Genomic DNA, 15,253 nt, shown 5'->3' on the forward strand with positions numbered 1-15,253 from the left:
ACAAAAAGAAATTATTTGGAAAAAAAAAACTAAAAGTCACAGAAATATAATAGACACATTACAAATGTACATAATTATGGATGTAAGAATTATATTTCCCAAGCTCGTATCTGTATTTTTTAAAACTTAATTTTAAATTTCTTTTCCTATCTTATTTTATTGTCTTGAAAGAACCACTGGACAAACTATGATCCATGAAAGCAGGAGATGGGTGAGAACCCAGGATTCTACAGATTGGAATTCATCCCACCCATTTCAAACTGAAAATGCATACCTTCAAATTTACTACAATAACTTAAAAAGGAGCTAATTTAATTTTACATTTTTAGCTGTTCTTGGATAAGGAAACAAAGATTAGCATGTGTATAGTCCCATTCTGTTCTTTAAAGGTAAAAAGTAAATTCAATTTTCTTAGATTAACCTAAACATTTTTAAGAGACTATACAACGCTAAACAGAAATTAAACTAAGATCTTTATATGAAGCATATTAAAAGCCATAAAATAAAATGTAAATTTGTAGTGACAAGGAAAACATCAAAAAATATAGAATAATTTGATTAATGCAATGATCAGAAAAAATGAGACTTAAACTGATTCAAACAGAATAATTTACTAATGTAACCATATGGTTTAGCAATGAGATGATACAGGTCCAACGTGAACAGAATTGGTATGTAGGGAAGAAAGTAAAGCATCTAAAACAGAAATGCTAGTACTAAGAACTTAAATAATTATTGTGAACAGCCAGATCTATGTCATTAGACATAAACTTTTTTTAATGTATACAATAATTTACCAAATATTCATAATTATCCATCAAGTAATGCTCAATTATATCCTATGATAAATCTAATTATTCAACTCTTTATCATTAAAAAAAATAATAGAAATACATCCTGTAAAAATGTGCAATAATTCTTTATAGTATGAAATAATTAAACTTTTTTCAAAAATGATTTAAAGTAAAGGGATTAAAAAGCTGACATAATGTGATCCTACCAGAAGCAGCCAGGAACAGCTCTTCACTGAAAGAAACACTTTTCCTCAGAACTGGGCTGACAAGGCTAGAATGATGAGGGGTAAGGCTAGATTCCGAGAGGAGGAGACAGGACTTTTTAAGATGAAGGGAACCACAAGAGAGAGAGGGGGAGCTGGGACACAGGTAAATCCTAGGTCCCTGTGGGTAAGGTGCTGTGGAGGAAAGTAGCAGAGAAAAGATGCAGATTCAGAAGATGATCAGGAAATGCAGGATAAGGAAAGCAATGATGAAGCAGCAAACATAACAGTAAAAATGAATTTTAAAATGTATAGACAAGTTATACTAAGCATATGAAAAGTCACTAGCAAAACTGTCTATCCAATATAATACAAATAAAAGGTATATTCTAAAACTTAATGAAAACCTTTCAAACTCTACATTCTTTTAAAAAAAATTAATGACTGAGGATTTAATGCCATTTTAATCATTTTCGTCTTACTTTTAACTGACTTCTTCAAAATACTTAAATTACCTACCCTTTTCTTGTTTATGAATTCAAAGGGTTAAAATGTACCACATTTTCAAAGTGTTAAAGCCTAAAATTTGTTGCCTCAACTATAAACACTTATTTAAAGTGGTAAAGTACAGTATTTTTAAATTTTACTAGCAAAAATAAAAGATAGCACTGTGGGTATTTGAATTGAAAATCTACTTTAAAAACAAAATCAAATGGCACCTCATTAGGTGTAGGCAATTGTCATTATTAATCTAAAATAAATACCAACTTCCTTCTGTCCAGCTTTGAGATGTTAATACTTTTCTTTTTTCTCTAAAATTGTTCACACTTTAATCTGATCACAGTACTGTGTGAAGTACAGATAGATATTTGAGCCTCATCAGGGTCCGATAACCTCTGGATCACAGAAACTATACATAGCTAGCTACCTGATTAAAAAAGAAAAATTTAGTTCAAGTCAGGTGTCGAATTAGTATTCTAACACTAGCATTTTAAAATCCCACTCTTATTAGTTGACTACTTGGGGAAAAAAATAAAGCCTCATAAAATGTCATAAGTTAAAATTTATAGAAAGAGTTAATTTTTTTTAAAAAAAAGAGGAGACCTACCAGAAAAACAAGCAAGAGCATTAATTATAAATAACGACAAAAAACAACTTTTTCTATCTAAGCTTTATTACTTTTGTTCTACTTTTGTCTTCCCAGTTAGTAATGATAAATCAATTATAATCAGATTATCTCATTCCAATATTTCTCAAGATACAGATTCTACATATGGATAAATTAGAAGGCAGAAAAGCATGACAAACATGCTGAATTATAGTTCTAGGAATTTTAAAACAATTTTAATTTTACCAAATTACTTCTGTATGAGAAACAGGAATGCTCCTCAGAATTATTCAGATATCTAAGGGCTCATGCTAAGGCCAAGAAACTAAAAACTGCTAATATTTTATAAATAAGCTATTGAGGTAGTAAATATTTATGGGCAAACAAACTATTTAGAGCAAGCTTACACACTAAAATTAATACTTCATTTGTAAATAGATTTTTAAGTACTAATAATACAAAAAGGTTGTCATTGCTAATACTGTTAATTGCCTATCAGTTAAGAGAAGTGTGGTTCAACTGATTTATATCTTAACAATCTGCTTTAGTAGGCATAGACTTTAGAAACAAAAAGCCAAGGAAATACTCTCAAAACTTTATGTGGTATAGCAAAGGAAAATAAAAGATAAGAGTATTGAAAAGTGGCCTGGAATACAAAGTTAGTGAAAAAAAGCTTCAAAAAAGTATTCTTTAAATACTATCCTAAGTCTGTCTAATTCTGATTGTCATGAATATGAAGGCCAGACTCTCCTATTCTTTATTTAAAAAACATTTTTTACTGTACTTTGAGTGATTCAATTTTTATGGCATAAATATGGTTAAAATGCCACATTCCAAAGAATCCATTACAATCAAATACTCTTATTTTTAGATGTTTGTTCATAATTAAAGTCAGTCATCTCTTAGCTCTGCAACAGACTGATCCAGGATAAGCACCACCACCACACCCAATACCAAAATCCACAAATGCTCCAGTCCTTTACATAAAATGCAATCATATTTGAATATAGCCTGTGTACATTCTATGCATTTTAAATCATCTTTGATTACTTTATAATACCTAATGCAATGTAATGTAAATAGCTGTTAGCAATATTGCTTAGAGAAAAATGACAATTTTTAACTCTGTACATATTTAGCATAGATCCAATTATTTTTTCAAATATTTTCAATCTATGATTGGTTGAATTCAGAGGTAGAACTCAGGAAAATGAAGAGCTTAATGTATATGTAAAAATAAAGTTATTATCAAAAGAATTAAGTCTATAATTATCTTTATGTTTTAATGACATTTACAAAAAATAGCAATTAAAGCGATGAGCTTTAAAAAAAAAAAAAAAGTCCTTTCTCTATAAGTAGCACTGGTTTGGAATTAGCTTTCTTTTCATTATTTTCACAAAATCTGGGATCATTTTATAAATTTCTTTTCTAACACAAAAGTAAGTCTATTAAAGATGGTAAGTTTAAAAGTAATACAAATAAGAACTATACTTTAATCAATCTGATGGGAAAACTGCCAGACAAAAATACTATTTACAAAAATTATAAACTGTTAAATGTTTTAACTTATTTTTAATTTTCCTTAGAAATAATAATAATTTAATGCTTTATATAAGTTAATTCTATTTTAGGGAGTAAGATACTAACTTAATCTGTATGAACTTTTTATCATAAACATATGCATAAATACCCACAAAGATTACTCATAAAAATACAAATAGGAGAGGGAAAAATTATAAGTTTAATAAATTGAGAAATATTCAAGTATAACTAAAAATAACATTTTATAAGCTAGAGAGTAAACTAGCAAACCCAAACATTTTAAATAACAAATTAATAAATAGATGAATAGCTATGTACTCCAATGTAATCATTTCAGTTCTGAAAATTATTTTTATAATAAAATCCCAGAATTAAATTCAGAGAGGCACAAACAATGAATTTAAAAATGCTAATACTTCAAGGAGTTTGATTGCAAGCCACTGGTGTTACTTTCTATTCAAATGCGTTAAGATGTTATTCCTCCTGAGTATGAAATGAAAAAGTCTACACACAAAAATGAATTTCACACTTTATGGCTACACTCTGATTAAATTAACAAAATGTTGATCTTTAAACAAGATAATTTCTGAACTAAAAAAAAAACCTTAATATTTTAATTGTAATAACTGAAAATAATCAAGTCACATTATTTTTTAACTTAAATGCCAAAAACAGGAGGAAAGATTTGGATGGAAAGCTAGTAAGAAACAGAAACAAATTTTTTTAAAAAAAGAAAAAACAAAAGGTGGGTGGAAGCGCCTTACCAGTTTTGGGTGTCAAACTCAAATCTGTGTCAGAAGAAGAGGACTGTCGACTGTAGGACTTGGAAGGTGAAAAGGAATAAGTTTGGTTTTTCAGAGGGGTTGAGGGTCCTGATGAGTGAGTATTGGGATTGGGATCTTCATTGAAGGGAATCCTGCCAGAAGAAGGTGGAAAAAAATAAGTAATCATGTGCCAAAGGGCTTGACGGTTGGCAGCATGATCCAAACACCAGGAAAGTATTGGGGCAGGGCCAGCAGTCATTTCTTAAATGTGGAGCTGGGAATGAGGCCAAAGACAACCAATTGCTGTTTAACCATTCATCATTCTCCAGATAAATATTATCTGCATTGAAACAGTTAATAAGCCAAGTGATAAAGCAAAAAAGCATGAAATGACAGACTTAGGGGCTAAAACATATTAAAAGGAGAAATTAAAAAAAATGACAAAATATTTTAAAATGATTTTTTAAGTTACAAAAGAAAAAATGATGGCTACAAATTGTGTGTGGAAATATTCATAATTGTTTTCATATTTGCACACACACAGGTATCTTCAAAAGAAAAAAAATGTTTCCTTATCCTATAGCATCAAGAGTGCCACAGCTAAAAACACATCAAAGAGGAAAATGAATATAACTACAAAGAAACATCACATTTAATGCAGAATAGTTGCTTACCTGTTTTCCAATAGCTCTCTTCCACAGAATGAAACAGACCCTACCGTAACAGGTTTAGTACATAAAGAAAACAAGCAAACTAGAAGGTTTGGTATCTATTTCATTTAGAATCTTATTAACAATTTCATTTCTAAAAAATTACAGAAATAATCACAAAACACATTTTGAGAGATTCTCCTCAAAACTCACAGTAGTACACTTATATAAGATAAGGTTCTGAGAGGATCTGTGGAAGAGACTTTGGAAGCTGGAAGAACACTTTCACTTCCATAGAGTGTGAGCCTCTGCGGCAACTAAATACAGAAGTTCTTCACTGCAGCTGGACTTCCAGTAAGAAAATGAAGAAGCAAAGACTTGTGGTACCTGCCTACGCTACCTGCCTGCCTGCCTCTGCAGCCACTCTGCCCGTGGCCTGCCTCTCCCCAGCTCTGGAGTCTGAGCAGTCTCGTACCAGTATAGATGAGAGTGGGAACAGACACAGAGAAGTTCTGAGTAAGTCGTGAGCCAGTAGCAGTGTGAATTGGGCTGTTGTGAGTCGAGCGGCATCCAAGGCTTGGAGGATGGACCAGCGGAGACCTGAGGGAATTTGTGGTCAAAGTGGAAGAAAAGAAAACAATACATACAACAGATTGCAAAGTTATGTTAAATAATTTTGAAGGAGCTTTAGTTCAAGGAGAGAACTTATTTTTAAATCCCTCGCATGCAAAAAAATTAGATGAAATTCAAAAAGAACATCTAAATATTAATTTGTTAGGATATGGTTGTAGTTTGAAAGGTTCAGATTAATAAATTATGATTGTAAATAAGAAAAAATACTAAGATTTGGATTTAAAGTTGCTTTAATATATTAATTTCATCAAAATGGAACTTACTATGCAATATTTATGGGAAGAAACACCCATAAAAGTGAGAAGTCAAATATAAAGTTCTCATATTACCTTTGAAACTGAGATATAAACCGCAAATATATTTATATTTTTCTATGAAGAAAGCTTAACTAACAACTGTTTCTGTCTAGAATCTCACGACAAGAATATTTAAGAATGTGAAAACTGACACATAAAGAGAAATGAGTGAACTGACTGAATATAAATAGATATACACATTCTAGTACATAAATAGATATACACAATCTAGTATTTCAACTGTATCAAATATATAGCTTATAACCAGGCTACACTGAAAACAAAACAAAACAAAGGGACACTGCTTTTACAAGCATACTAATAAAGCAATGTAAATAATGTTGTCTAGTTCTCATACTGAATATACTACATAAACTACATTCTGAATTGAAATTTTGTAAGATACTAACTTATATCCTCTAATAGAACACATCTTTGTGTGTATAGAAATAAACTTAGATTAAATATAAAAATGTAAATTCATATAAAAAATTTAAATTTCTCAAGAGGAATTTGGCTAAAAAAGTTATACTGAATGTAGTAAATAGGTATATTACATAAAAAAGAATTGTGGACTTCATGTTAACAACTATTTCACTATACAATATCTTTGTTTTTGTACAACGGGGGGAAGAACCCTATATAAATAAACTATCATATCTCCCATTTTTTAGAAGTCAAATTAAAAACAGGCAAGAGTTCTACTTTTCCTGGCCTTTCCTTAATGAGTGTACTAACTGCTCAGGGAAAAATCCCACCAATCATAACCTGTCAAGGATCAAACATGAGCTGTCACTTATTGGCCACAAAGGTTTTTACCAGCTTCCACAGGCTACCTTTTGAAAAGATTATTGATTTACAATGGGAAAAGTGTTTCTGCTTTTCTTGTTAATATAAATTTTAAAATGTGTTTTGTATAACTGATGAAAATCAAACACCTTATTGGCAATCAATTTTTATAGAAACAACTAAGTGAGATTTTGTTTGTTTGTTTTGTATTTTGTTGCTAAAACATGAAAAAATCCGAGAATTCTTACACTGAAAACGTCTAGTCTAAGAATCAGAGCTGTACATAGGAAAAATTATGGCTAAAGTCTCTTGGAAAGCATTTTTAGAAAAGTGATACATTAGACTTAACACTTTTTACCACCAAGAGTTCAGCAAGGAAAAAAGGTATTATATTTTGCATTATGTTAAACATCTAAAAGGAAAAAACTCATGAAGTAGAACATACCATTAAAATGTTCAAATTATGACATCAAATTTTAATTCAAATACACTGAAGCATACCATAATGTATTCTTGGAGTTTTGACTCTATCGGTCTCTTTGCATGAAAGGCTGCCTCACAATAACAACCTATGGTATTTCTAATATTAAGTCCTTTTTACATTGTAATATCTAATTCACTCAGGTAATTCATTTAATCCGTTAAATCAAATCTACACTACCTTTTATCAAATTCCTATCTAGACTCAGCAATGTTATACGATAATTAAATACTAGAATAATTATAATCAGCCAAGTCATAAAATAAGTTTGGAAATAGCACTCAAACTATCAAGAATACAATGAAGCTGGCTCAAATAAAGTTGCCTGAATACAGAGGGTTTTTCTAAATGACATGAACTAGGTAATAAGATGCTGTTCAGAAAATCCTAATAAAACAACTTAAATTCTTCATTGTGTGAGTGTTTGATAATTTAAAGAAAATGGCTATGACAAATTAGAAGAGGAGAATATCTATACAATCCCAGAAGGTTTACATCAATGGATCTCTTCCTGAAAGCATGTGAAACATATTCCCCTGCTATTCATATCTAGGATTCCTAAGACACCAACAGATAATATAGCTTTTTCTTTCCACTAAATATCAGAGTGGAAAAAGACCTTCAGATATCACAACTGCAAAAGCCAAGTCCCTTCAATCAGTGTAGGTAAAACTAGAGAGTGTCAAGTGGAGAGAAGGAGGTCTTCACTTAAATTTGCTATGAAAAGAAGGGGGAAAATTCTAAATCCCTCAAAAAGTTACACCTGCAATCTGATTCTACCTCTAGCAGCTGACAGTTCATGTTCTTCCAGACCTATTTTAGCAACTTCACTCTTCAGTTTATTTTTTTAAATTACTTCACTTGTCAATGTGTTTTCAAATAAAATTATGCAATTCCATGCTTCCTCTTATGAATAAAATTTAATCCAAATGACTAAAGGCCAGAAAAAAGGAAATGGCTAACCAAAAAGAATATGCTTAAGATAAAATGTCATTTTAAAAAGGGTCAGATTTTAGAACACTTTTTTTCAAGACTGTGATTGTTTTCCATTCAACTTCCCTTAAGTATGGCTGAACTGGGAAATGGTTTAAGTTTTCTGACTACAGAATACTGACTCCCTGACAATCAAGAACAGGAGTCAGTAAACTCTAGCCTGCAAGCCAAATCCACCTGCCATCTGTTTTGTAAATAAAGTTTTACTGGAACTCAGCCATACCAATTAGTTTGCATATTGTCTATGACTGCTACGGTGCTGTAACAGTGGAGTCATATAGTTGCATTAGCAAAAACTAAAGTTATTTACCTGTCCTATGGGGGCATTTATCAAAAAAGTTTACCAATCCTCAATCTAGACGTATCTCTAAATCAATGCTCCTCAATGAAAATACTATTGGCATTTAGGGTGGAACAAGTTTTTGTAGTTACAAGTTGTTCCTTGCTGTGTCAGTATCTCTGGCCCACAAAAAGAACCTACTAACCTAATCACTATGACAGGAAAGTCCTTTTACAAATCACTTATTCAAAATGCTTGAGAACAAGAGTTCAGATTTCAGATTTTTTTTCAGATTTTGAATATTTACAGACTTTACTCAATGAGCATCCTATTCTGAAAATCCAAAATCCAAAATGTTCCAAAATCTGAAACATTTGAGTGCCAAAACTAAAAAACATTTGAATTTTGGAGCACTTTGGATTTCCAATTTTTTAATTACCAATGTTCAACATATAACATCACCAAGCTGGAATCTCTGCCTTTGACACAAATAAGGACACACAGACCAAATCCAACCAAAGGAACTATCACACATAGTTTCTAGAAATAAAAATTTATGATTCTAACCTCTTAGATAGGGGATGGGCAAACTCATGGGTTTTTCTGTTTTGTTTCTGATAAATAAAGACAGAGACTCTATTGTCAATGCCTGAACTATTTAGCATCTCTCCTTTGAAAGAAAAGTTTGCCAAGCCAAGCACAGTGGAATGCACCTGTAATCCCAGCTCCTCAGGAGGCTAAGGCAAAAGGATAGCTTTGAGTACAGGAGTTCAAGGTCAGCCTAGGCAACATAGTGAGACCCCTCATCACAAAAACAAAAGTCGGGGGAGGACAAGGAAATGTAGAGGAAGACAAGGGGTGGAGGGAAGGGAGAAAGCAAAGAAGCAGAAAGAAAAGAAAGAGGGAGGATTTGCCAACTTCAGCCTTACACAGACCCCAGTATTCCTATTCAATTATTTTATTTTAATAAACTGCCTGGCCTCTGTAGACATTTGAGTTTGAGACTCCTGCACAAGCCAATCCTTATTCCTCTCTATACTATGTTGCCAATAACAAAAATAATTGGATTATAATTCAGGGTTTCAAATATTCCCTAAAAAAATAAATAAAATTCCACACATTGCATGAATATTCATTTTATGTTTTAGATACATAATGTCTAAAGATGTAAAATAGGGACTGGGGATGTGGCTCAAGTGGTAGCGCGCTCGCCTGGCATGCGTGCGGCCCGGGTTCGATCCTCAGCACCACGTACAAACAAAAACTAAAAAATAAATATTAAAAAATTTTCTCTCTAAAAAAAATTAAAATAAAAAAATAAAGATGTAGAATAGTTTAAGTTTATACTACTTCACGTTTTATATTATAAATAAAATGCTAGGATTATGTAAATATTTTTAAGTTAAAATTTGACAGTCATCTCTGATAAGAAAAATCACAGAAGAAAATGAAATACACATCAAACAATGCTACTGAAATGTTGTAAATGAAAATATATAGGTAAGAGATAAAAATCTCCATAAGAACAATTTCATTAATTCATACTTACTCCTTCATTTCTTTAGATGGAGAATTGCATGCAGGAAGGAATGCTGCTGGGCTACTTAATTTATCCAGAGTACACGCTGTTCCTATGGCTCGTACCACTAACCCAGACTCGCCCTCCAGATCAAAACACTGTAAGTAGCCAACAACTGCATTTCCTCTCATTTCGAGTACTTTTAAGCCAATCTTCCTTTGTAGTTCACCTACCACAAAAGAAAGAAAAAAACTCATGCTTTGTTTCATTTCCTGACAATACATACTATAAAGCTAGATAAGGTAGTGACAAAAAAACAAGTTTAAAAACATCATAGAATTTTAGAACTTGATGGGAACTTAAAAGATTATGTGGTCTAACTTCCTACTTTCAGGGAAATGAGACTCATTCATGCACCTCATTTACCAAACCTTTTTTTGGTTCTGTGCTATGTGCTTGGCATTCTTCCCTTCCTCAAAGTGCTAGAGATGCTTGGGTGAACAGTAAAGGTAAAGTTCCAAATCTAGAGAAGCTTAACATTGGTGGGATAAAAAGATAATTAAATAAGTAAACAAAAATAGATATTATAGAGAATATATAAGTATAAACATAATATATAGAACATAATTTTATTATAATACAGTATGATTATGTCACGGCACAAATATACAGAATACAAATATAATACATTTATTAAATATAACATTTATTCTTGTTTGTGTCTTTTGTGAATATATATTGTATGCACACACAAAAATAAATACAAATTTCAGGTAGTAAATGAGTTCTCCAAAGAAGAATAAAGAAAGGTAATGAGATAAGAGTGGCAAAGGAAGTGCCAGGAGGGGTAGAGGAAGCTAAACAACAAATTCTCAGGAAAAGACTATGAAAAGGTAACATTTGAACAGAGAGTATCAGAGACAGGGATAAAAGATTTACTTAAGTTCTGACTATAAACCAATGCTAGAGGAAAGAAAACTAAAATCCAGTTTCCTGCTCAGGACTCCTTTCTGAACCTCCTAACTCAGGGCTCTTTCCACCCACTAACCCACTTCAATAACACAACTTCCTTTCATTACCTAGTTTACTACAAGCTTCTGATTCAGATTTCCACTTGTTAAAAATGTTCAGCAGGATGGGGCCAAGAGTAGGGAATCAGTCACCTAAAATCTTAGCCTTCATTACAAAAGGAAAGCAAAAACTCAGTATTAATCAAAATGAAATTATTTTATTTATACCTGACATTAAAGAAATGAGTCTCTGTCTGGCCTCATTTGATGCCCTTGGTGTACGAATTCGATCGATCCATTGATATTCTGGGTCTTCGTTGACTACAAGTTCTTCTACAAATCCATGAATTATCACAGCTCTATAGCACTTTGGAATAGATGTTGCTGTTAAAACAAACTATCTATTAGAACTTCTGTTTATCACATGGTAAAAATGAATTTTAAAAAATGCATGTCAAAGTTCTTACCTTTTGGATATACAAAAACATCTTTTATATTATGATGATCTCAATGTAATTGTGTAATCACTAGTGGAATTATAATACTCCCAATTAAAAAGTCTTCTAAGACACATTTTAATCTTACAAATAACTTTTCTCTCATGACACACCTCACTTTTTCACATAAGCCTGATAAATATGAATTGTACTTTTACAATTAAGAAAATACCTACAGACCGAGGCCTGGTAGTGCATGTATGCTGTCCCAGCTACTTGTGGAGCTGAGGTAAGAAGATTGCAAAGTTCAAGGCAACTTTGGGCAACTTAGTGAGACCCTGTCTCAAACTTAAAAAAAAAAAAGGAGGACTGAGGATGTAGCTCAGTGGTAGAGTGCCTAACTATGAAGCTCTGGGTTTGATTCCCCAATACTACTGAAAAATAAAAGAAGAAGAAGAAAAACAAACATCTACTTTAAGATACTTGAGGGGAAGGGAAGGGGCATGGGCATAGAAATGATGGTGGAATGAGATGGACATCATTATCCAAAGTACATGTTAAAACAAACTATCTATTAGAGCTTCTGTTTATCTCAAGGTAAAAGACATGAAGGATGTGAAGGTACTTTGTATACAACCAGAGATATGAAAATTGTGCTCTATGTGTAATATGAAATGTAATGTATTCCGCTGTTGTATATAACAAATTTAGAATTTTAAAATTTTTAAAAAATTAAAATTATTTAAAAAATACAAATAAAAAACATACACAGAAAGGGAATCACAAAATGTGATGAATCTAATATTGAATTAAAAGTACAGTGACATGGCAAAAAAAATCAAAATTAAAGTTAACTAGTTTATTATTAAGACAAATTATTCAGGGTCCCTGGCAGAAGTTCTTCTGTATACCACATAATGCAGTTTCAAGAATTAGACCACTACATTTCTGATATAACCAAAGGAGTCAAATAGCCCTGCAGTTTCTAATAATCCATGGTCATATAGTCAACTGGTCCAATAGTCATTGCTCTATCTAATAGACTTGTTTAATATGCGCTCACTTAAGACTTATTTAAATAAAATGTCAGGGCTGGGATTGCGGCTCAGCAGTAGAGCGCTCGCTTAGCACGGGCGGGACCAGAGTTCGATTCTCAGCAACACATTAAAAAAATAAATAAATAAAGGCATTGTGTTAAAAAAAAAAAAAAAAAAATATATATATATATATATATATATATATATATATATATAATGTCATTGAATTTATGTAAGATCTTAAGGGGTAGAATCTTAGAACATCTACACCAAACTAGTATATTAAAACAGCATTCATGTATCAAAGATAATCAACTACCTAGTGGTTCTCAACCCTACTAATAAGGATTGATTAGAAGATGCCCAAATTTGCACAGGCCAGACTCATATATTTCAAGGAGTTCTTGGGGCTTCATTCTCGCAAAAGCCTATGTGATATGGATTTGTACCACAGTGCTTGGCTAAAATGTTCTGCTCCTATCCTTCAGTGACCTATACTACAATAAAACATTACTGGATTTTTTAAAAAAATTTTTCAATAAACTTGTAAAAATTAGATAACATTTACTCTTAAATCAAATAAATAGCCAGAGAGCTACAGTAATTGTTTCTAGAAAATTAACAATTTTTTCTTTAGTATTAAAATCAAAGTATACCATTTTTATTAGCCTTCTAAAATATTAATTGAATTTTTCTATATTTAAAAATCATTAAATTTCCTGTTAAATAAAACAATATATTTACTTACTGCAAAAGAATTTGACTCCACACGATGACTGTCTAAATCGATTTAAATCATTGAAGAGGTCTACTTTGACAACTACATTGATTTCTCCACGGATACCTACATATTCAAAAGGAAAATCAATATACCTTAAGAAAATAGTGTAAAATAAATAATGAAGCAAATAGATGCAATTAATGGTTTCAAAATAATGTATAAATTATAATAATGTTAACTTTGTATCTTAATTACTTTCATTATCAGTGGTTTTCTTGTATTTTCTGAAGCAGAACATCTATGCACAAGAATGAATAATTTTCACTACTACCAAAAGTCTGCATTTATTTGAACTAAGACTGAATGGAGCAGAATCCCATTTAAATTGATGACAATGACAACAATGATGATAACAATGGTGGTGATAACATTTGCTGAGTACTGACAGATGACATATTAAATGTTTTTCATATAGTATCTCACTGTATTCACATCAACCCAAAAAGGTAATTTCTGTCATAGTACCATACCCATTTTACAGAGAAAGAAACATGTAATTAATAAAAATTAAATAATGTATTCAGTGTCATTAGCTAGTTAGTGAAAAATTCCAGGATTTAAGGAAGATCTTTATGATTTCAGAGTATATACTCTTAACACTTAACGCAAGATTATAATTCAACAGAAGTTGTATTCATTTCAATGAATAAAATTTCAAATAAGCTAACTAAAAAATTTTGAGAATATGATATTGGTCAAATTCTTCTATGTGCATGTACAATATGGCATAATGAATCCCACTATTGTAAATAATTAAAATACACCAATTTTAAAATTCCAAAAATAAGGGTTTTCAGAACATAGTCTAATAAAAAAGAATGATCCAGTTCTTAGCTCTAAATATTTACTAAATATTTTCACTTGACTGTTTGACTTCAAATTCACTTATGGCAGAGGGCCTTCTAAGAAAAGTCATTTATTAATTTATCTATTGAAATCATAAGATTGTATTTCTAACAAAGAGCACATAAACATATTTAACTCCCTATAAACAATATTTAATAGTAAATGGTGGGGAAATTTATTCATTTATATAGCTATTTACTGCCTTTAATCCAAGTCCAGATTAGTATTTCAGCCTCTTTTTTTTTTTTTAATTTATTCATTTAATTTTGACCACAGGCCTGTTTTGCCTAGGTTCAAGGAGTATGAACTTCTGCCTCAAACTCCTGAGTTGTTGAAACTAAAGGCTCATAAGGCCATAACTGGCAGAATATCAGTATATTTTCTTAATTTGTAACATAAAAGATGACTAAATTTCTGTTTATAAAGGAAATATGTGTGTGTGTGTCTGTGTGTGTATGTGTATTATATATGTATATTATAGAAAATAGGGGAAACGTTAAAAAAAGGGGGGGTGAGGCAAACAAGAAAAATAATCCAGAAAAGTAATTATCTAGGATAAACATTTGATAATGTATTCTGCAAATTTCTCCAATGATATCACATAAATATAATTCTTTGGGTTCTAAACAACTTTGAGATCATCATATAATGAATGCTTTATAACATGCATTCTGTAATCCATAATATATCATGCACATTTGTTGCACTGTATTTTGAAAATGTGTTCTTTTTTTTCTGACTGTATAACTCAGGTTCTATATTTGCCCTTAACTTATTTACTCATTCGTTCATTTATTTTGCTGGGGATCACTTAATACTAAAAAAAATCTAGTATTAAGAGAAGTATTGTTACATTTTTCAAATACCTATAATTTGCTTAATGATAACACAGATTCTCATTTCTGCTCTGCATTCAGTTGGTGGTAACATCAAATGTCAGAAAAAGTTCCAGAAAATTCCACTGTATTCTTGGAATAGAGTGAGAATAAATGTAGTGAATATATATATGAATATTATGCTAAAAATAGTTCTCAACTCACAGACCCTGTGAAAGCATTTTTGGAGACCCTTAATTATTCTTGCAGTATAC

General features: G+C 31.2%; 1 protein-coding gene across 21 annotated transcripts in view; it reads right to left on the reverse strand.

Moving 5' to 3' along the window:
* The window catches only part of C2CD5 (C2 calcium dependent domain containing 5), a 95,103-nt gene that overhangs the window by 63,337 nt on the left and 16,513 nt on the right, over positions 1-15,253 (reverse strand). For 11 of the 21 annotated variants that reach the window (XM_081309412.1, XM_081309417.1, XM_081309415.1 and 8 more), the window contains 5 exons: positions 13,285-13,380; positions 11,291-11,446; positions 10,083-10,281; positions 4,412-4,563; positions 1,001-1,192 (listed from right to left, as the gene is read on the reverse strand). In XM_081309412.1, coding sequence (XP_081165538.1) covers positions 1,001-1,192; positions 4,412-4,563; positions 10,083-10,281; positions 11,291-11,446; positions 13,285-13,380 — 795 coding nt within the window. Of the gene's footprint in view, positions 1-1,000; positions 1,193-4,411; positions 4,564-5,536; positions 5,662-10,082; positions 10,282-11,290; positions 11,447-13,284; positions 13,381-15,253 lie in introns of those variants that run through there. The other 10 variants (XM_081309402.1, XM_081309400.1, XM_081309399.1 and 7 more) reach the window with 3 other exon arrangements.

The sequence above is a fragment of the Spermophilus citellus genome, assembly GCF_964194105.1.
Source record: "Spermophilus citellus genome assembly, chromosome: 10".
NCBI lineage: Eukaryota > Metazoa > Chordata > Mammalia > Rodentia > Sciuridae > Spermophilus > Spermophilus citellus.